Source organism: Pezoporus occidentalis, unplaced genomic scaffold, assembly GCF_034315485.1.
Source record: "Pezoporus occidentalis ecotype Australia unplaced genomic scaffold, CSIRO_AGI_Poc_V1 ctg12, whole genome shotgun sequence".
Taxonomy (NCBI): domain Eukaryota; kingdom Metazoa; phylum Chordata; class Aves; order Psittaciformes; family Psittacidae; genus Pezoporus; species Pezoporus occidentalis.
The window spans coordinates 3,431,316-3,452,292 of record NW_026912994.1 but is presented as its reverse complement, the minus strand read 5'-3'; the positions used below and the strand labels follow the sequence as shown (position 1 = coordinate 3,452,292).

At 37.9% G+C, this 20,977-nt stretch overlaps 1 protein-coding gene across 2 annotated transcripts in view; it reads right to left on the bottom strand.

Annotated features, from left to right (window-relative positions):
- DPP10 (dipeptidyl peptidase like 10) overlaps window positions 1–20,977 on the bottom strand; it is a 568,807-nt gene that overhangs the window by 235,018 nt on the left and 312,812 nt on the right. For both annotated transcript variants that reach the window (XM_062605998.1, XM_062605992.1), the window contains exon 2: window positions 9,440–9,554. In XM_062605998.1, coding sequence (XP_062461982.1) covers window positions 9,440–9,554 — 115 coding nt within the window. The remainder of the gene's footprint in view (window positions 1–9,439; window positions 9,555–20,977) is intronic.

Below are 20,977 nucleotides of genomic sequence, written 5' to 3'. Positions count from 1 at the left end.
AGAAGTAATCTTGTTATCTTTATGTGAATCCAATAAGTTACAAGCATGTGCTTTGTAAATGTCGTATCCTGTAATACATTTCAGATGAAAATGTGACCCCTTCACAGTGAATAAAGTCCATCATAGTTTCGTTATCGGTCTTTATTCAGCCAAATTTCTCAATTTCAGGCTCAGCTGAAAGCTTACTGGAATAAACAACAATATGATTTTTTTTGCTTTCATATCTCAGCACTGCCGGGTGCAGCCACTTCAGCTCTTCAGCTACTATTAATAAGGTGCATCCTTGCTGTATTGAAGAGAAACTCCTTTTTAATGCACATTGTAAATTTATGATAGACACAAGGCCCTCACAGCTGCTCACTCCACAGAGCTGCTGCTTTTTGCATCCACCTGCCTTCCAGGTCTCAGCAGGGCCCCAGTAAGCATTTACTGACTGTAAATGATTTACTGACTGTAATCAACTCTCCCTTCACTTGACATCTTATGAGGTTAAGCATGCAAAGTTGTTCAGATCTTCTCACACAGGACAAACGTTCTAATCCTTAAATAATCTTCTTGCCTTCTTCCTACCTTTCAGGGATCAAAATAACCTGTTTGGGTTCGTTTTTTTTGAGTCTCCAAGTCCAGCACAGGACACAATATGCCAACTGCAGTCTTATTAGAGATTTACAGCAGAGTAACATTATCTCTCTTGATTTATACCTAATCCCTCTGTTTACACATCATGAGACCTTATTAGCTCTTGCTCCTGCCACACACTGAGATTTTATCTTCAAAGTAAGCACATGTTGTTACATATGCTCTACTCAGCTCCACAAATACATTCTCTGTCTTCAGAACATTACATCTAACCTAACAACATCAAATACTGGGCTCTTCATATACTCATTTTCCCCTTTCTCCATAACCTTGCTGACTACCGACCTTCAACAAGCTGCTTGCCATCACCTATTTTGATTCAACACACCCTGCTCTTGATGCTGTTTGTGATCCCAAAAAGATTCTGCTTCTAACTTTTACTGAGTCTGTCTATTGTGACCCCTTATATTCTGTCAGTTTGCCAACTATCAATCAGGCTCACACAAACAGTTATGTTGCCAAAAATTGCCTTATCAAAACCAGTTTAGTTTTCACAGGTTTTGTTGGGGTTTTTTTATTAACTGTTTATCAGAAAACACTAAATACATCAACTGTGTACAGTAAGGCTGTCAAAGTAGTAAGGTATACCAGCTCTACCCTCTGCGTTTTATCTAATTCACAAGGAGCTCTTGGAGAAACTCCAGTACAAAAAGGAGCCTACAGAGGGCAGCAGCAAGGAGAGGTCACCTGGGAGGAACACGGAGAAATTGTCTGAGCAGCCAGGGATCAGGTTAGGAAAGCTATTGCCCTGATAAAATTAAATCTGTTCAGGGATGTCAAGGGCAACAACTAAAACTTCTCTAGGTATGTTGGCCATGAAAGGTAGACTAAGGAAAAATACAGGACCTCTCTGGAAGGAAACAGGAGACCTGGTTACTGTGATAAAGAAAAGGTTGAGTTACTCAACTTTTTTGCCTCAGTCTTCACCAGCAACTGCTCCAGCCACACTGCCCAAGTTGTGGCAGGGAAAGGCAGCCACTGGGAGAATGAAGAACTGTTGTAAGGGAAGACCAGGTTCAAGGCCATTTATGGAACCTGAAGTTACACAAGTCCATGGGACCTGAGAAGATGCATTAATGAGCCCCAAGGGAACTGGCTAACAAAGTTGCCAAGCTATTATCCATCATATTGTGAAGTTGTGGCAGTGCAGTGAAGTTCCTGCTGATTGGAAAAGGAGAAATATAGCCCCGTTTTTACAAAGAAAAAAAAAAAAATACAAAAAACAAGACCCAGGGAACTACACGTTAGTCTGTCTCACCTTGGCGCCTGGTGGTTAAGGGATGACTGTCATCATCTACCTGGACTTGTGCAAAGCATTTGACAACTGGAAAAAGGGAAATATAACCTCCATTTTCAAGAAGGGATCATGGAGAATATAATCCTGGAAGGCATGCTAAGGCACATGAAAAACAACTAGGTGGTTGGTGACAGCCAACACGGCTTCACTAACGGGAAATCCTGCCTGACCAATCTGGTGGCCTTCTATGATGGGGCTACGGAACTGATGCATAGGGCCAAAGCAGTTGATGTCATCTACCTGGACTTGCGCAAAGCATTCAACACTGTCCCGCATGACATCCTTGTCTCTAAACTGGAGCAACATAAAACTTGATGAATGGATCACTCAGTGGATAAAGGATTGGCTGGATGGCTGCAGGCGAAGAGCTGTGTTCAACAGCTCAATTTCCAAACGGATACTGGTAACGAGTGGTGTCCCTCAAGGATCAATGTTGGGACTGATCCTGTTCAACATCTTTCTCGGCAACATGGACAGTGGGATTGATTCACAGTCAGCAAGTTTGCCAATGACACCAAGCTGTGTGGTTTGGTTGATACACTGAAGGGAAGGAATGCCATCCAGAGGGACCTTGACACACTTGAGATGGGCCAATTCCAACCTCATGAAGTTCAACAGAGCGAAGCAAAAGGTCCTGCACCTGAGTTGGGGTAATCCTAGGCACAGCTACAAGTTGGGCAGAGAAGTTATTCAAAGCAGCCCTGTGGAGAAGGACTTGAGGGTGTTGGATGATGAGAAACTTAACATGAGCAAGCAGTGTGCACTCACAGCCCAGAAAGCAACTATTGTTCTGGGGTTGCATCAAAAGGAACATGACCAGCAGATTGAGGAAGGTGATCCTGCCCCTCTGCTCTGCTCTCGTGAGACCTCACCTGGAGTACTGTGTGCAGGTTGGGGTCCTCAACATAAAAAAGACATGGAACTGTTGGAACAAGTCCAGAGGAGGGCCACAAAGGATGATAGGAGGCTTGAGCATCTCCCATATGAAGACGGGCTGAGAAAATTAGGGCCATTCAACATGGAGAAGAGAAGCACGAAGACCTCACAGCAGCCTTCCAGTATCTGAAGGGAGCCTACAATGATGCTGGAGAAGGGCTCTTCATAGGGGACTGTAGTGATAGGACAACGGATAATGGGTTTAAACTGAAGCAGGTGCAGTTGTTAGATGAAAGGAGTAAGTTCTTTACAGTGAGAGTGGTGAGGCACTGGAATGGGTTGCCCAAAGAGTGGTAAATGCTCAATACTTGGCAGTCTTCAGGGTTGGGTTGGACAGAGTCTTGGGTGACATGGTCCAATCTGAGGTGTCCCTGCCCATGGCAGGGGCTTGGAACTAGATGATGTTAAGGTCCTTTCCAACCCAAACCATTCTGATTTGAAATTGTCTCTCATGACATCCTTGTCTGTAAAGTAGAGAGGCACAGATTTGACAGATGGACCATTTGGTATATAAGGAATTGGCTGCATGCAAAGAGTTGTGGTCAACAGCTCAACGTCCAAGTGGACACCAGTGACAGCCGGTGATCCTCAGGGGCACTGTTTAACATCTTTGTCAGCAACGTGGACAGTAGGGCTGAGCGCACCTTCAGCAGGTTTGCTGATGACACCAAGCTGTGTGGGGTAGTCAACCTGCTGGAGGGAAGGAATGCCATCCAGAGGGACCTTGACAGGCTGGAGAGGTGGGCCAATGCAAACCTCCTGAAGATCAACAAGGCCAAGTGCAAGGTCTTGCATCTGGGTCGGCACAATCAGAAGCACAAATACAGGCTGGGCAGAGAATGGAGTGAGACCAGCCCTGAGGGGTAAAAACTTGGGTGTGTTGGTTGATGAGAAGCTCAAAATGACCCAGCAGTGTGCGCTTGCAGCCCAGAAAGCCAACCTATCCTGGGCTGCATCAAAAGGAGCATGACCAGCAGGTCAAGGGCGGTGATCCTGCCCCTCTGCTCTGGTCTTGTGAGATCTCACCTGTAGTACTGTATTCAAATCTGGGGCCCCAAGTGTAAAGACACGGGCCTGACCAAGCAAGTCCAGAGAAGGGCCACAAAGACGATCAGAGGGCTGGAACACCTCTCGTATGAAGACAGGCTGAGAGCTGGACTTGTTCAGCCTGGAGAAGAGAAGGCTTCAAGGAGACCTTAGAGCAGCCTTCAAGTACCTAAAGGGGCCTACAAGAAAGCTAGAGAGGAATTTTATACAAGGGCCTGTAGCTAAAGGACAAGGGGGCATGGCCTTAAACTGGAAGATAATACATTTAGATTAGACATTTGAAAGAAATTCCTCCCTTTAAGGGTGGTGAGGCACTGAACAGGTTGCCCTGAGAAGTTGTAACTGCCCAGTCCCTGGAAGTTTTCAAGGGCAGGCTGCATGGGACTTTGAGCAACGTAATCTAGTGGAAAGTATCCCTGCCTATGGCAGGGGGGTTGAAGCTATATGATCTTTAAGGTCCCTTCCAACCTAAAACATTCTATGATTCTATGAAGAACTTGTTTTATTTTAAATAATTCACTTTATTGCCAAATTACCAAATCATCTACTATTTTTTTTTTCATTTCCATTTTAAATTTACTGAATGTTTCCTTGAAGGAATCATATTTCCCCTGTCCTCACACTATTTCCCACAGATTTATAGACATTGGCCTGAAATTATATATATTACACATAGAAAGTGAACACAGATAACAGAAGATACAAACAAAATCAAATACTAAAACCTAAATTGATACTTTTTAACTATACATGAAACTAACAACAGTTGAACAACTGGCGTGTATTTATTCAAAATGACAGACCTGTTTGTGCTTATGAAACTGTAAGACTAAAAAACTAGAAATTAATAGCCTCATTACCTTTCATGAGTTTATAGGATATTATTTTCCAGGTTAAATGTAGTCTTTACACCTCATAAAATTTACCTTCTACCTTAGCAAATAAAACTAATAACGATGTAGTGTAGTATATTACATATTCAAACTCCTCACTGGCTTTTCTGTGGAACAAAAAGGCTTAACACTAGAAACTAGAGTAAAGGTTTGATGTTAAATGCCATCTGACATGGCATTTAACAAAGGGGAAATTAAATTAAATGGGGAAAAAAAACAAAACAAAACAAAACAGTAGTAAACTGTATGCAAGGTAACAGCTCTATCAGTAATTGGGAATTAGTATATGAACTATTAGTATAGTTTGTATTATATTTGCATGAAAATAGAAAACCAACTTGCCATAAAGTAGCCAGATATCAAATCCTTTTTGCCAATTTATAGCAGGTATAGGGAGCCTATGCAGCATTCAACAGAACCCTGAATCTTCTGGTAATGAATCTCCAGAAAAAATGCTTTTTAGTTTGTTCTCTATGACTGTAAGAATAGCATGAGAGATGTTGCGAAGGGGTTGGTCCCAACACTGTTCTAAACAGAAGATTTATCTACTGGATATGATCCAAACGGACCCACTTCCTCGAGCCTGATTTTACTCAAAACAATTTCAAAAACGCAGTTTCTGTCAGTTTGGATGACATAAATATTCCTTGAAGCATTTTTTTTTTCTGCAGAACTGTCCTCATTTTTTTTTTTCTCTCATCAAGATAGCAAACTCTGAATTTGCTCTGAGCCTGTGATTATAGTTACATGCCATTTTGCTCAGCAGTAATTACCGTATTATCAGCACGCATGGTTTAAATGTTAATATCAACATCCCAGTAAAGGAGCTTCACATAGAGCACTGGAGTCTGCCTTATTTTCAGAAACTGTAAGTTAACATGGAAGTAGAACTGCTGTAATTCCAAAATGAAAAACAGCCTCAAGTGTTGTGGCAAAATACCTGTACAGGGGTGACAATGTCTGTACAACTCTTAGGCTGTTCTTAGGAGATTTTTCATATAAAGGATTTCAGCTGCTAGTACTTCCAGTTGAGCATTTCTCAGTTTTGAAATACTGATCAGCAGTGTTACTCAGATAGGTCTTCAGGTAATTCCTACAATGTGGAATGCACTGTCATGATGCAAAGCACAAAACTATGCTGATTAAAAGGCAGGAGTGAGAAACTCATCCCAGAAAATCTACCTATGAATATTTCACTATGTGCTGTTATGTGATGAAATTTCAAAAACATGAAATAGAATAAAAGCAGAACAAGAAAGATACCCACGTTATACTGACATATAATCCAAATGATGGCACCTCAGAAATTTATATTTCCCAATATAAAGAAACTTTATGAATTTATTCCATGATATTTTCTTCTTTTGTTCTCTCTTTAATACTTCTCCAGTAATCATCTATTATTACTCAAAAATCACTAGACGCATAATTAAATTTTCCCAAAGAACAGACAGGCTCCTGAAGCTCCAAAGTTTTTCCATGCTCTAGTCTATTTCATTAACAAGAGTAACCTCATTATTTGGTATCTTCATGCAGTTTATCACTGCACAAAAGTAGCAAGGATACTTGCCTGCAAGCCTACTCCTTGCTACAGAACAGTGTAGTAATTTGTACTCAATGGGTGCGATGTTTGTTTTTTTTCAATTTACTACTTAGTCCACAGAGGTTCATAGAGAGCTGTTGAGCCACAGTAAGAGATTACAGGACTGGGAGTCCATTGAGACCCTGTCACTAACCCCTTCCATTGCTGAATGGTTTAGTCTTCCATTTTTCCATCTCTTTGTTCATAACACTAATACATTTATAAAGTTTCTGAGTATTATCAGAGATAAAAAGCAATATAAAGGGACCAAAATGTTATTAATATCGTTGGTACAATTTACTAAACCCACAAACAGAATTGCCACACAGATATTCCATATTTTAACGGAAGCTAAAATATTAGTGGGTGAAAATACATCTCTTATTTTAAAACAGTTCCGGCTTAGTGTTGTATATTCATGCTGTATTTCATGCAATGAAAACCACTAAAAACAGAAATCAAGAATTTCTGTTTACTTTTAATATCACTTCCATCTTTAGTAGAACCTAAAGCCTCTTTGATGCCTTCTGCATGTAACTTAGAAGATTTTCCTTTAAAAGCTTGTTATTTTATATGGAAGCCTCGATCACTTCATCATAAAAGGCATGAAAGCTATTGTTCAAAGTTTGAGTAAGGTCAAATGACAACTGTTAAAGTGCACAGGGACCTTAGAGTTTCTTATATTGTGGACAATGTATAAATAATTGCAGGCAAAAAAGAGAATTTCTGTTGGTTTTTGCATATCAGTAAATATACTTTTGCCTCTGCAAAATTTTCAACAAAACAATTAGACCTCTGAGCAACCACCATCTGAAATTCTTATAATCTCCATAAAAAGAAAGAGCATGATGTACAGTCTTCAGGGGAATTTACATGAAATCTAAAAAGGACCCATCAGTACAGGCAGAACTAATCAGGGAAAGAAGTCTCTGATGCTCAGAACAGTATTAGAAATAATAAGCAGTGCCCTCTGAACCATCCCAAGGTAGTATAGGACAATTCTCATTATTGCACTGAACATTCTAATTCACAAATATTATATTTTATGAGAAGAGTTTTCAAAACCAAGTATTTATAACAACAGATTGGTAGCACCTTAGAACTGAGCACCTTGTAATAGCCAGACCTGTGAGAATGTTTTCCCGCCCCTCGAATGCTAGATATCCCAAAGTGAGCTTACATATATTGAAAACCATATAACTTCAGCTAGAGCGCTTAGTACCGGCCAGCAAACTGGCAGAGTAACAGAATATTTTCAAAATTAAAAAAAAAACAAAAACAACCAACTAATTAATCATGAAAAGCGAAGGGGAACAGCACTGATTAGAATCAAGACAGCTCCACAGCTTTTTTTGGAAAGCACTTCTGACCTGCAAGAAACCCCAGTTTTACAGACCTAGACCATTTTAGGAAATAGGTTTTTATTTATATCAAGCTTTAGGGTCTCTATGGGACATCTCGGAACATCTGAGCTGACAGAACTAGTTTTCACTCGCATGACTTCAACTGAAATGTAGGTCCCGGCTTACATCCAATTTTCAAGCACGCTCTCTGGATTTTGAGATGTTGTAATTCTGAGCTTTTTTAACATAGAATAAAAAAAAATAAATTAAATTTCCCTAGGCTGTTTATTCTTTTTTCCATAAGTGCCTTCAAAGACTTTGATTTATGTTTCTATATCATTAATAATTATATATAGAAATTAGAGGCAGAACCAATGTTTATTATTGTGGATTCCAGCATAACACTTTTGAGATTTTACAAGCCTTAAAAAAAAAAGTCACCTCTCCCTGAAAAGAAAAACAGTTTTCTGTCTTAAAGTGTACCAGGACCACAAGGCCACCATTTGCCCTCAACATCTGTTTTTCATGATTCCTTGAAGAAACTCTGATACAATGAGACTACACAGCAGTGCAATTCTGCTTTTATTGTTCTCAAAATGTTCTAAGTAGAAATAAGCAAAGTCATTTATCACTCCTTGGATGGCACCATGCATATGTGATACTTATACAAAACAGGAAACAGAATATTCCATAGTATTCCTCCATACTGTCTCCAGCTGTCTCGTTCCCTCTTAACAAGCAAAGCTTTCTGATGCTTTCCTATTCAGTTTCACCACCTTCCTTTCAAGCAGCAGCAGTCTAATACTATATTTGCTCATGCACAGACCCAAGCAGCTTCCCTTAATGATTTCATCCAGTAGCCAAATTGTCTGGAACTATTACTTAACTAAAAACCACTTCATTAACCTTTTCAGTTACACAAACTGGGTACTTGCATGGCAGAATATTTGCTCAGCAATATTTACTATCTAGGCATCCAATCAAGTATTTTAAATAATAACTTTAAATCTGAGGAAAAAAAAAGATATTTTTCTTTTAAACTTGTGTAGTTTTGCCTTCTCTTAGGTTTCTAGACACAGTTAAATGGTTGCTGCCCCAGCAGTAAAAAGAAAACCTTTAGAAAAATAACCTGGATCAAATTGGAACAACAACCGAAAAAAAAAAAAAAAGAGAAATCTTAACTATTTTATATGTTCAACTGCTTTTTTTGTCTACTACTTGCCTTTCATCCTGCTTTTTTCTGTAACTGAACCATTAAGTAATTTCTCTTCTCTTTGTTTTTGAGAGAAGGAAAGGGGAAGAAGCTTGTGCAAGTACATATGAAAGATGCGTGCTTCTGATTCAGTGAGAAGTTGCATTCTCGGCATTAGTTTTCCATGACATACAGCTTTCTCCCAGATCATCTGTGAATTTGAAATTGCACCAAGTGACAAAATCTTAAAGTCAGGTCATACCTGCTGAGGCTAATAAGGATTGCTTGTAGCCATCTCAAGACTGGCACAATCCTAAGGACCTACTGCCAAAGCCAAATGCTTCTGCTCCACAAGGCCTCCTTTAACTCAAGTCCCTACAGGCACCAAATGTATAGTAGCCAGAAGTTAAAACGCTAAAGAGCAAGAGATACTTTAACATTTATATGCAATTTAAATGACTGCATTATGAATCATACACCTTCAGTAAGATAAATAAAGAAGCAGGTTACCTGGGGTTAAAAGAATGACAGACATAGTGATGAGTGAACAAACAACTAGAATCACCAGGAGCGCAATAGCAATTCCCTTCCAGTTCCTCTGTGGAGGGCTGTTACTTCCAAGTTCCTACAGGAATGGAAAAAAAAAATAAAATAAACAGAAAAGACCATGTTTCATAATCATATATTTCTAGAACTATTAGCAATAGGAAAATTACTCTGTGCATACTCATAATCACTGCATGGGAGGTGACCGTGATCCCTCTCCTCTCAACAGTACACAGAGTCATCCAAAGGTGTTGAACTCTTAAGCTTTTTTAAATAGAGATCTCTTTTTTTTTTTTTAAACATATATGTACATATTCCCATAAGAGAGAATCGAAAGAACTTATAAAAGCTGTCCAAAATACGACTCATGTTAAAATGTGCTGAACATAGATTTCAGGACAATACCAACTAGCAGTTTATAAGACAATTACAGGAATGAAATGTAGCAATTTACTGTAATTCCACCTAACATAGCATGGACCATAAAGGTTTAAATACACTTCCTTTTTAATGCACACTATTAAACTTATTTGTAACAGAATACATTTACAAAACTGCCTGAAGCTCCAAGTATTCCATCTGATGCTACACAGTTCTTCTTGTCTATGCAGTAGCTCAACTGTAAACTGCTCCCGTATTATTTATGAAAAAAAAAAAAAACAAACAAACCAACAGTGGTTTATAGCAAATATTAAATGAATGCTTCTGCAACTACTAGTTACATGTTCTGTGGTTACATGTTTAACTCCTATTGACTACAGCCAGATGCCATTCAGGTTTGTCAGTAGTAGCAATACATCACCTGTGTTCATGGTACAGCTTGAGACCAAAGAACACATTAATATCTAACAACAGAAACAACAGAACTAGTATGACAATCCTAACTTTCTCTCACAGAAAATATCTTTTTTATTATCTATAGCTGGCAAGCATAAACATTTCTCTGCCAGAGTCACCCATGCCTTTACTATCTCAAAATTAAACTGCTGTGGCAAGACTCTCTGTGAAAAGAAATCTGGGAGGTACTTCTCAAAAGATTCTTCTTCAGCCTGCTTACAAAGTTGAGTTACATTACACAAGGGCTTCACAATCTACACAAGCTCCCATTAAGCTCCAACTAAATAGCAGGTGAGGCAAAAAACCTGCACTTGAAGACAATACCACCTAAAAACTTCTCTTCCACCTCCCCAAGACCTGAGGCCACAACATGCAGCCCCGCATGGCTGCTTCTTCACTGAATGAGCAAATGCCACAGGAGAGATTACTTGGAGTCTTCCCTGTTTGATCTGAGATCCTGGGTTTGTTCATCTTGCATGTACACAGCAAGGACAATTTTTTAGCCTTCCCCTTTCTGCTGGACAGAAAGGCAGAGAGACATGGCAGATCTGCCACCTCAGCAGGTGCAGAAAGGTACCTCCTGCTATGTTTTATAAGTTTCCAAAGGCATATTAATATTTCTTCACAAACACATTACTTCATTTTAGTTTTCTGAATTACAAATGAGTACAAAATGGAGATATTTTAGCAACAGAAAATGACAATGTTCTTGTGTCTAATTGGCTGGTGTACACTACATCAATACCATACATTACCCAAACCAGCATGTTTAACAGTGCCTTCAATTTTTAACTTTTTTTTTGACCCCTCACTTGTTCATTTCTACCCATGAAAGACAAGTTTCTCTTCCCAGTACTCTTTTTCCAGGAAACATAAGAAGAATTCCCCTACAGAGTCACTAAGCAATCCCACAAGAGAAGTCAGCCCACCACAGCTCCCAGCAAGGAGACCCACACTGCTCTAACATAACTTCTGCCCCCTGGGCCCCATCCTCCTGCCTGGCCTGGGCCTGCCCAAGCTTGCTCATTTAAGAGGTTTTTAGCCTCATCAGATGGGAGAAGCACCCACTCTATTTACTCAGTTTAAACCCTAGACCATAGCTGGTCTTCACGGGATCAGCTCCCTCACCTGATCAATGTTAGCCTTCCCCTCCCCACAGCTGAAGCCAGCCACTAGTGGTAAATGGGCACCAGCCAGCCTGGGCTGCTCTCAGTTCTGCTGGCTGTAAGAGTAATTGTACTTTTCTATTATTACACAAATCTCCTCTCTGGTGTTGATACTGATTGAACAGCAGATAATGAATGATGTTCAATTATAGCACACAGAAGGAAATTACTAAGGACAGCTGCAGCTCAGCATTAGCAGACAGTCCCTTTCAGACTGAAACCTGTGCAGCTTTTCTAGGCATCACCATGCAGGAGAAGCCCAATTACCATAACCAACAATACATCTTTGATGCCCGTATTATTTTTACTAAACTTCTGGGCTCCTGTCTGCCACAGGCAGGGTGAAAAACATGGTCTAAGCAGAAACTCCTACATCCACCTTCCTTTCCCATCTCATCACCCATGTTTCCCAACCCCTTGCAAACTTGCCTGATCTACTCATTTTCTTCAGCTTTTTGTGGTTGACTCCCACCTCATTAAATACTTATTACCATAGCAACTTCCTGATTAGCCTTAAAGACAGTTGGTCTGCATAACAGCTTCAAAAGCCCCTTTGGTGCTCCCTAGGATGTGAGGATTGTGTAGTTCAATCCTTTCTGGACAGCCCTGGCTAGTGACATTGCAAGGATCCCCGGCCTTTTCACAGAAATACAAAACTTCTACATCCTCCATGTAAACGAAGATCCAAGCTATTATTTTCCCTTAAGTAAGAATTATTTTAATGTTAAAAGCACAGATTAGAAAATATTCTAAACATAACAGTGTAAGTCTTATTCATACGACACTTAACTGAGTTCAATTGTAATAGAAGACCTAGCAGCTAATACAAGCAAGTGGCAGTGAGAAAACAGTTAGTTACCCTCAGAAAATCATGAAACCCTAATTTCAAAGAATTTACTTAAAATGACAAAAGCTGGATAACTTGATGAATATACTGAAGCCTCTAAAAAACTAGAAGGTTCTCATTATTCAGAAGGTTATTCTCTGCAGACATGAATACTGTTCAATTTCTAAAAATAAAATTCCATTTTAAACACTTCTACAAATTTCTGCAAGAAGAATATCAAATAGATGAACCTAGTACTGAGCATACAGAGCTCACTGGTACCCATATTGAGAAAGAAGCAGGCTTCCAGCTAACTGAAAATCTTGGGAGACTGACATAAAAAGGACTGATCTCTGACTTAAGACTAAAGTATTTGGTTTTAGTAGTTTGATAAAATTTATGAGTTGTTCCAAATTATTAGATTAGAAATTATTAAAAGGTCATTATTATGTTCTGATATTGAGTGACAACATTCTGTTAAGACCTTTGTGGAGTTAATATACACTAATGAAAAAGATTTGATGAAATATTAGAAAATTCCTATAATAAGGTGAATTCATAGTACAATCAGTATTGTCAAGGACATCTCAAATCAACTTTCCTGATGCTAATCATCAATGCAACTCTTGGACTATAAGTTACAAATTTTAAAATAGAGTAAGCTGCTGTTCATACATAATAACATTTTTAGTCTTGCACTGCTTTTCAAAATGGTCATAAGCAAAAGACAGTTAAATAGGTTTTTAGATCATATATCACTGTCAAGACAGAAGCTGTCATTTTGGGGGCATTCAAGAGGAAACATCATAGACAGCAGTACAATAAGAAACTTTTGACATCATATAGTTTCCCCGTATCTAACTGCTAACTGGCATATAACAACAAGGAACATGCAGATAGAGATTTAAGGATCTAATCTTCAAAATAGGTTCTTCTATTAATGTGGTTTGAAAAAAATACAAACTTTTGAATAAGGTGGTTTACATTTAATACTATCTATAATGTTATTTTAGATTTTACAGTCTAGCTCTAATGAATCAGAAAATGGCTGCTCAAAGCATAACACAATCGCCAGTTTTCTCATTATTTAAAGTACCTTTTCACAAATCATTTATCTGCATTGCTTCCAAAACCAAACCTTAAGTAATACATATTTTTGAATGGAATTTGTGATTGAGTAATACCTAAAACACAGCTACAAAGAGAAAAATTCATTATACTGCATACACAAAAAATGGTGCAACAATGTTATAGAACCTAATGCTTTTGGCCTCTCCTGCCAAATGTTAAAGACCACATTTCACCATGAGCTTTTAATCACTACCATCAGTGAACACGACGAATGCAACTGAAAGGAGGTTCTAGCCTCTTTCTGCTCTGTGATTGTCTGCATTTAATCTTTGTTGAAAAGTCCCCTAAATAAATTTTTAAAAAGGCATAACTTGCTGTCAAATCTGGCTTTACTAGTTTTATATGGCATTATAAGGCATTATATGGTATTACAGAGGCTCCAAATAGGGTACTTAAGTGATCACACCAAAATTTTGCAATCGTAATGAAAAGAAAGGCTAAAACAAAAATCTGCAGAAACCGGACATAAAAAAATTACAGTTTGAGGCTGTCAAAGGGGAACATGAGTCATTTCCACCGTTCTGCATCCCTCTATGCTAAATCTCACTCACCACTGCAAAACAAGAAATTTTAGAAGGAGATGCTGAAAAACTATATCCAGCAAATACACAAGCAAATATAAACCAAATATGCTGAAGCATTTTCCTCTCTCCTTTTCTAGGCTGATTTCTAAATATATGTTCCCCCTCCAAGCACAATTTACAGACTGATGATGAACTGGTTCACTGCAAGCATGAAAATTTCTAAAGCACTAGTAGGGAATGGCTTTGAATTTCACGATCTATAGCAGGTAACCTCATCCAGGAGTTCTGAGGAGCTTTTCTCTATTTTTGAATGAAATACAGAGTCTAACACGGATGTTTCATTTTGAAAATAAAAAAAAACTATAAAATTACCTCCATAATGGCTGCATTACACCTGAATGTAACAAGATACAACCCAAGTTGCTATTACAATAGAAATAACATCAAACGGATTTCCATTAAATTTATTTCATATAGAAATATCTTTTATCCCTTGACATTGAAATGCAACTGCTTATAATTTAAGAGTGATGGTTTTAAGTACTGTATTGCTTTTAAGTATTGTAATATTTAAGTATTGTATTGCTTTTATATATTGTAATATATAAGTATATATATTTAAGATATTGGTGATATCAATTTGGGAAAAAGAATCACTTAAAATTAATAGAGGTAGTACCTTAAAAAAAAAAAAAAAAAAAAACCCACAAAAAACAAAAAACTCAAATATTTCCATATTTTTATCTGAATAAACTTACAATCTTTCCTGTAAGCAGCATAAACAGGAAAAAAAAAAATCAAAAAAAATGCAACAAACCCACAAAACAAACCCCCCAGTTTCCTTCCTAAAGCTTATCAAGTTGCAGTGTTTTATCACAGTTTTATTGTTAATCAATGAGGATAAAAAGCCCTTAAGACATATTTATTTTAGCAAGTGTGTACAACTAAAGAGACATCAAAGGTCAGAAAATACTGCTGTGATGTGCTGCATTCATAAGTCAGGGGCCTGAATTATCTTAATAGCATTTTTCTTCCATCTTGGAAAACTACTTATGTAAACGGCAATGCAATTTCTACCATGGAAATAGTAACAGAAGCAGTAGAAGACTGACTGGTGCAAGCAGGCACACTGAAGAGCACTGGATACAGCCTGAGGACTAAGAAGTGCCCCTGCAGGTTCTTCTAAAAGAGACAGGTTAGCTAAAATGTATCATTCCCTTCGGGCCAAGAAATTAAAGCCAAACTTTTAAAGACAAACCAATCCTGAGAGCTGGCATTTAATTAAAACTGCTTTTTCTCATAGAAATACCTGCCCATGATGCAATCAACCTAGCTGATAAATGCTGCAATGAGCCAAATATCGAAAATATCATTTATCTATAAAAAATAAGACACAGATTCCACTGGTTTAAACTCTTTCTGCTGGGTAAAGCTGGGTAAAGCAAAAGCAGAGATTCTGCAATTATTTCTGCCATCCAGAGTGAACTTTACCAGGCTGACATGCTCAGTGTTACAAGCATGCAGATGCACATTGGTGTGTATACCTACACTGTGAGTATCTGCAACTGAAATCCATCAGCACTAAGTTGCAGTAGCATCCGTGGATTGCCTGGTTTTGTGTTGAGCCATTAAGGGCAGGTGAAGGATCTTAGCTAGAAGAGACATGGTCTGTAGCAGTTTCTGCCAGCATCTTCTGAAGCCTTCAATGAATCTTCTTTTATCTTTTGGAGAGTTCTGGGGTTGTTTTATTTTGTTTTTTTTAAACTGTTCCTGTACTGTCACCAGGACAAAACCTACAGGAAAGCTCTATGAAGAATCGCATCCTTCCGTTTTTTTGGTAAGAGTATCGGGGCAAAGTGCATTTGAGTAGGAAAAGCAAAAGTAATCTGCTTTGCAGTAGGAATGAGAATGAGTCTCACTCTGTAGCTGAGATGTAATCAAGATAATATCACTTAATGACTCCGCTAGTGTCTACTTCATTAAACTCTACCATTTGCATTCCCCAAACATGAAGAAAAGGTGATAAACATAAAAAGACAAAGAGTTTCATGTTGTATCTCAGGTGTTTTAAAAGACAGGTCGAGAATACTTATAATAAAAACAAGGAAGTCTTTCCAGAGTTTGTTACACAGCTCATCCTCCAACTAGTATTAAATACTAACTGCCTTGATTATGCTGTGTACTATTTGCAGGAAAATTACTGCAGCAAGTACTTACAATTTGTGATTAAATGACTGTGTCCATTCCTTCCCAGCTGTTTTTGAGTAATCCCATGGCCTAGATAGCAGAGAGACTAAAAGACTGATCCACAAAGTGGCACAGGACAGTTATAATCCATTTGCATAAGTACCTATCATTTTCATCCCTCATACTCTCTTTACAATACGCCATGTTATAAGATCCTATTGCTCCAGTTCTTGTCTGAATGATTATGGTCAAACAATTACTTTTCCTGGTCAACATCTTTATTAATCAAAATGTTGGCGTTTCTTTTCAGAGTCCTTATAAAATGCCACTTCCACAGGAATGCACGAATCTCAGTCAGCTCTGTGGATAACAGGCATTTTAAAAAGAGAGCAGCTTGTTAGCAATTATCCTGCTTAGAACAGGTGCAGGATTTGGATTTCGATATGGGAACAATCTGTCTTCATATTTTTATTTCCTGGGCTGTGTTAGTAAGAGAAAGCCCTTTTTTTGCAGAGCCAAACTGGAGGAAAAAAAAAAAAAATCAAAAAAACCCCAGCCCAATCCAAAACAAATAAACCAAAACCCACCCCTGTCTCAGTAAAAATAAATGAAAAGAATAAATGTGCATATATAATAAATCATTCTGAGAAGTGTTAATCACCCACAATGGTTATGAATTTTCTTAACCTTGTAAAACACATTGTGCTTTCTTTCAGCCTTGAGCATTTTATCCTGGACATGCAAGTGCCCATTCATGAACCGAATTTTGGTAATTCTTGGTATCTTAGAACAGTTTTGTCAACACCCTTAGTTCCAACTACTCACAAAAAAAAAGATCAGATACATTTATGGACTCTAATTAATGTATTATGGCTATCATTAGGATGCATTTCACATCTTCCAACTCCTTTTGCAGCGTACCTTATAACACTACTCAAACACAATGAGCTAGCTCTTACACTAGACAAACAAAATTCCTTTTCAAGGTCTAATCACAGTAGATATTTTGGTCATCGCTTATACATGTAGGAAACACAAAAGCAGGAACCAGCACAGTAGATCAAAACAGCATGGCACACGCAGAAGTCAAAATTTCTGGCCATCCACCTTTTTTATGAACACAATAACATTCACATTTCCAGCATAGGAAAGCAAAGCAGAAAAAAAAAAAAAAAAGACTATCATGGTGCAAAAAAATGAAAAAATATGTAAAATGCAGGTCATAGAAAATACTGCCATAAGGACGGTTGAGTAGCTGGGGCAGAGGGAGACTTAGATAAAATAACAATGAATGACAAAACTGGTTTATATTTGAAATAAAACCCAGTCATGACATAGAGACAAACTACAGCAGTCAAGGGAATTTCTTTGGCTTTGGGGAGCCGAGTTGAATGTAACAGACTTCTATGAAGAAGTATAATGTCATGGAAAACTTCTGCAGCAACTTCATTGAGACTCAGTATTTTGAAGCTGTGAAACCTTTTCATCCTATATTCAAAATCTTTCACAGCTTGTTTCTAACAAAGTTTCAGAAGTAAAAATACTGTACTCTTTTTCCAGTCTAGCAGAAACACTAGGAGAATTAAGGAGAATATTGATGTTCTGGCAAGATGTGATTATCTTAAGACTCAAAAGTACTCATGTACATGAAAACTAAAGATAGCCACCTCTAGGGATTTTTGTAAGCTCCTGAGTAGAACAGCTACTGACCAGCTTCTTTATTAAATATGTCTGTTTGCAACACTCATCCAGTCTCCCCTGCAAATCTCACCTCCAGACAGCTGGTTGTCAAGGAATCACACATCCTCTGGGGGGGCTGAGGCTCACTGCTAACCTGGTGTGACTCCAAGTTATGCTCCCCATGTACCAAAGCTCCAATATTCACACTGTGCTACATATTCTCTTCCTCACACAAGTCTCATCTTGAAGCTAATGAGATTTTTGTCTGAATATGAAAAGCTATCTCTGTGTCTTGAAGACTGCCTGAAAGATTACATGGAAATAAAGCAGGCGGCCCATTTTCAGTAAGCTCATGCATCATTAGTATCTAGAGGAAATCAACAATTCATTTGCCATAATTAAAGAAAATTCTTAATGTATTTTACTAAACAAGTAATTCCAAGTACAGAAAAAGATGGCAAAGCAACAGGCACAAAAATTATTTTATTCAGGTTACTATGATGTAAAGGAAGAAGTCTATATGAATACTAACAGTTACGGACAACAATATATTTTCACATATCCCTATTGATCTAAACTTTAATCAAACTCCACAAGATAGTAGTACCTTTCTTCCACTCTTCTAATGCTGAAGAAAAATCCCCCAATCAAGCAAACTAATGTATGTCAAAAAAAAAGACATTAGAAAAATGGATGAATACAGGCTATACGTGTTGCATACCTATAGTTCTTTCTACAGATATAACAAATTTGTTTGCTTGAATTTGTCCTTTTCATTACTCAGAAACTAAATTATACTTTGCCTGATTTACCTTAAAAAAAAAAGGTTTTTAAAAGTATTTTTATCTCTCAATATATTTGCAAGGACCCATAACAGATCACTTTTAAAACTGACATAGTCACTTTTGGCATTAATAAGCAGATCTGTTTGACAACACAACATTACACTTCACTGAAGGTTAGGAAAACAGGAAAGGTTACTACGCTGTAGAAATGACGCATAAGTCAAATTCAGGTTTATACCACATAATTTTACAATTTAAACTGAATACAGTGCCCCTGTATTTTGTGGTATAACACCAAGCTCTGTGCTGGACTGTAACTTTGAAGTAAGACCACTATTAGATTAGAAGAACCAAAATCACTTCATGGAGTTTCTCATTTTTCAGGTACTTGTACTTGCCTAATTTTATGCCATTGAAGAGTCCTGGAGAATGGATTTGACAAAATCTTTTTTTTTTTTTTTTTAGATGAGTGATATTAAATCATGAGTTGCCAAAAGATGGAAAATGTTGCAAAGGTTATTTTGTAAATTTACATTGACATTTTTCTATTTGTTTTCAGATTTACACAGAAGTTACTTGCAAATAAGTAATTCAAATCCAAACATGCCTTAATAAACCTTTGTGTCCACATATACATGTACACACATACACTTATTGCTGAATATATATACAGCTAAATAGTATTCAAGGCAACATTCCTATAAATAAGTTAAATGTAAATAAGCCAAAGAGTATCAGTAGCACTGTGATTCTGCATTTAGGGGGATCTAAGGTTGTAGAACGTTAGATGAGTTTCCCAAGGTCATGTAAGAATGGTAAATCAGCATCTCTTTATGTAAATATTTGTGAACAAAACTGTAGGAAAAAAAAATTGTTTGGCCAGTATCACTGGGCTCTGATTGGGAATTTATAATTTAGCTTTTCAAAGTACTCTTCCTGATGAAGTTTACCTGTTTTACTAAAAAAATTGAATTTTATTTAAAGCAGAGGAATGCTATGATTCATCAGAAGGAAAGATATGTTTTTCTCCTGCATTTTGTTAGCAGAAAACAACCAGAGAGGTGTTCAAGAAATCTGTAGATTAGACACTATATACTGTGTTATATAAAGGTAATAGATACAATAACCCAGCAAAACCAAGATAACAGTTCACTTAAAAACGTGAGTCCTCACAGCAATGACATCACATTTTTCATACACACACAGAGCTTATAAAAAAGCACTTTCAGACAGACTATAGGTCACCAAATCATCTCCTTACACATATTCCACTCAATTAAAAAGCAAATCCAGTACTAGGAAAAGAAGAAAAAAAAAAAAAAGAGAGGAATTTCTTGGCTGTTTTACAGGATTCATTGATCTCAGAAGTGTACTTCAAGATTATGTAAAAATCATTACTTTTTTTTTTTCCCCTGCAAACTTTTCTTCCTGTAATGGCCAACCCTATCTTCATAAGACACTTCAAAGGCCCTTTATCCACTATGCTTCCTGGGGAAATGTGAGCCACTCAACAATGTAGAAGCTCTTGACTTATCTGTGGAAAATGGGAATGCCTCTGGATGGGTTCTCTAGGTGTTAAGACAGTTCTGCATGCAGGCATGCCCCTCAGCACCCACTCCAAGGCAAACTTAATCACAGTAATTGAGGGAAAAGATGCACAAACAAACCCAAAACATTAATAGCTTTAAAATGGAGGGGGAAGGGGGGATTGCCTCAACCGCAGTAAGTTAGTCTATCACTTAAGATTTTGAGATTTTTTACTTAACATATTTTCCATCTGACTCCCACACTAACTCAGTATCGATGCTAATGTTATTTTCTTCAGCTGAAAGATTTTAAGTGCTGAACAGTGATCCTGTTACGTTCACCTCTGCTGCCAGCTCATTAATGCATGGAAAGGGACTTCCCGACTGGCTTACTGTACCGAGTCTGGCTGTAACGGATTTATCTTTATCCATAGCAGCCCCTATGGTGCTGTGTTTAGGATCTGTGGCTAAAACAGCACTGATAATAAAACCAATGTTTTGAACATTGCTAAACAGTGCTTGCAAAGCATCAAAGCTTCATCAAAGATTTCTTTTTTTTTTTTTAACCCAACAACAGGGAGGCTGAGGAGGTGGGACAGAAGCTGGGAAGTACAACAGCCTGATCAGCAAAAATAAACTTGCCAAAGAGCTACTCTATACCATGTAATGCCATGTTCTGCCACCAAACTGGGGTACAGGGTAAAGGGAGGGTGTCTTCAAAATGGCCATTGCACAAGACTGACTGGGTATGGGCCTGTTTGTAGGAGTGATTGCACTGTGGGTTTGTTTCTTTTTTCCTTTCCACACTTTCAAACCGTCTTTATTTGGACCTAAACATTT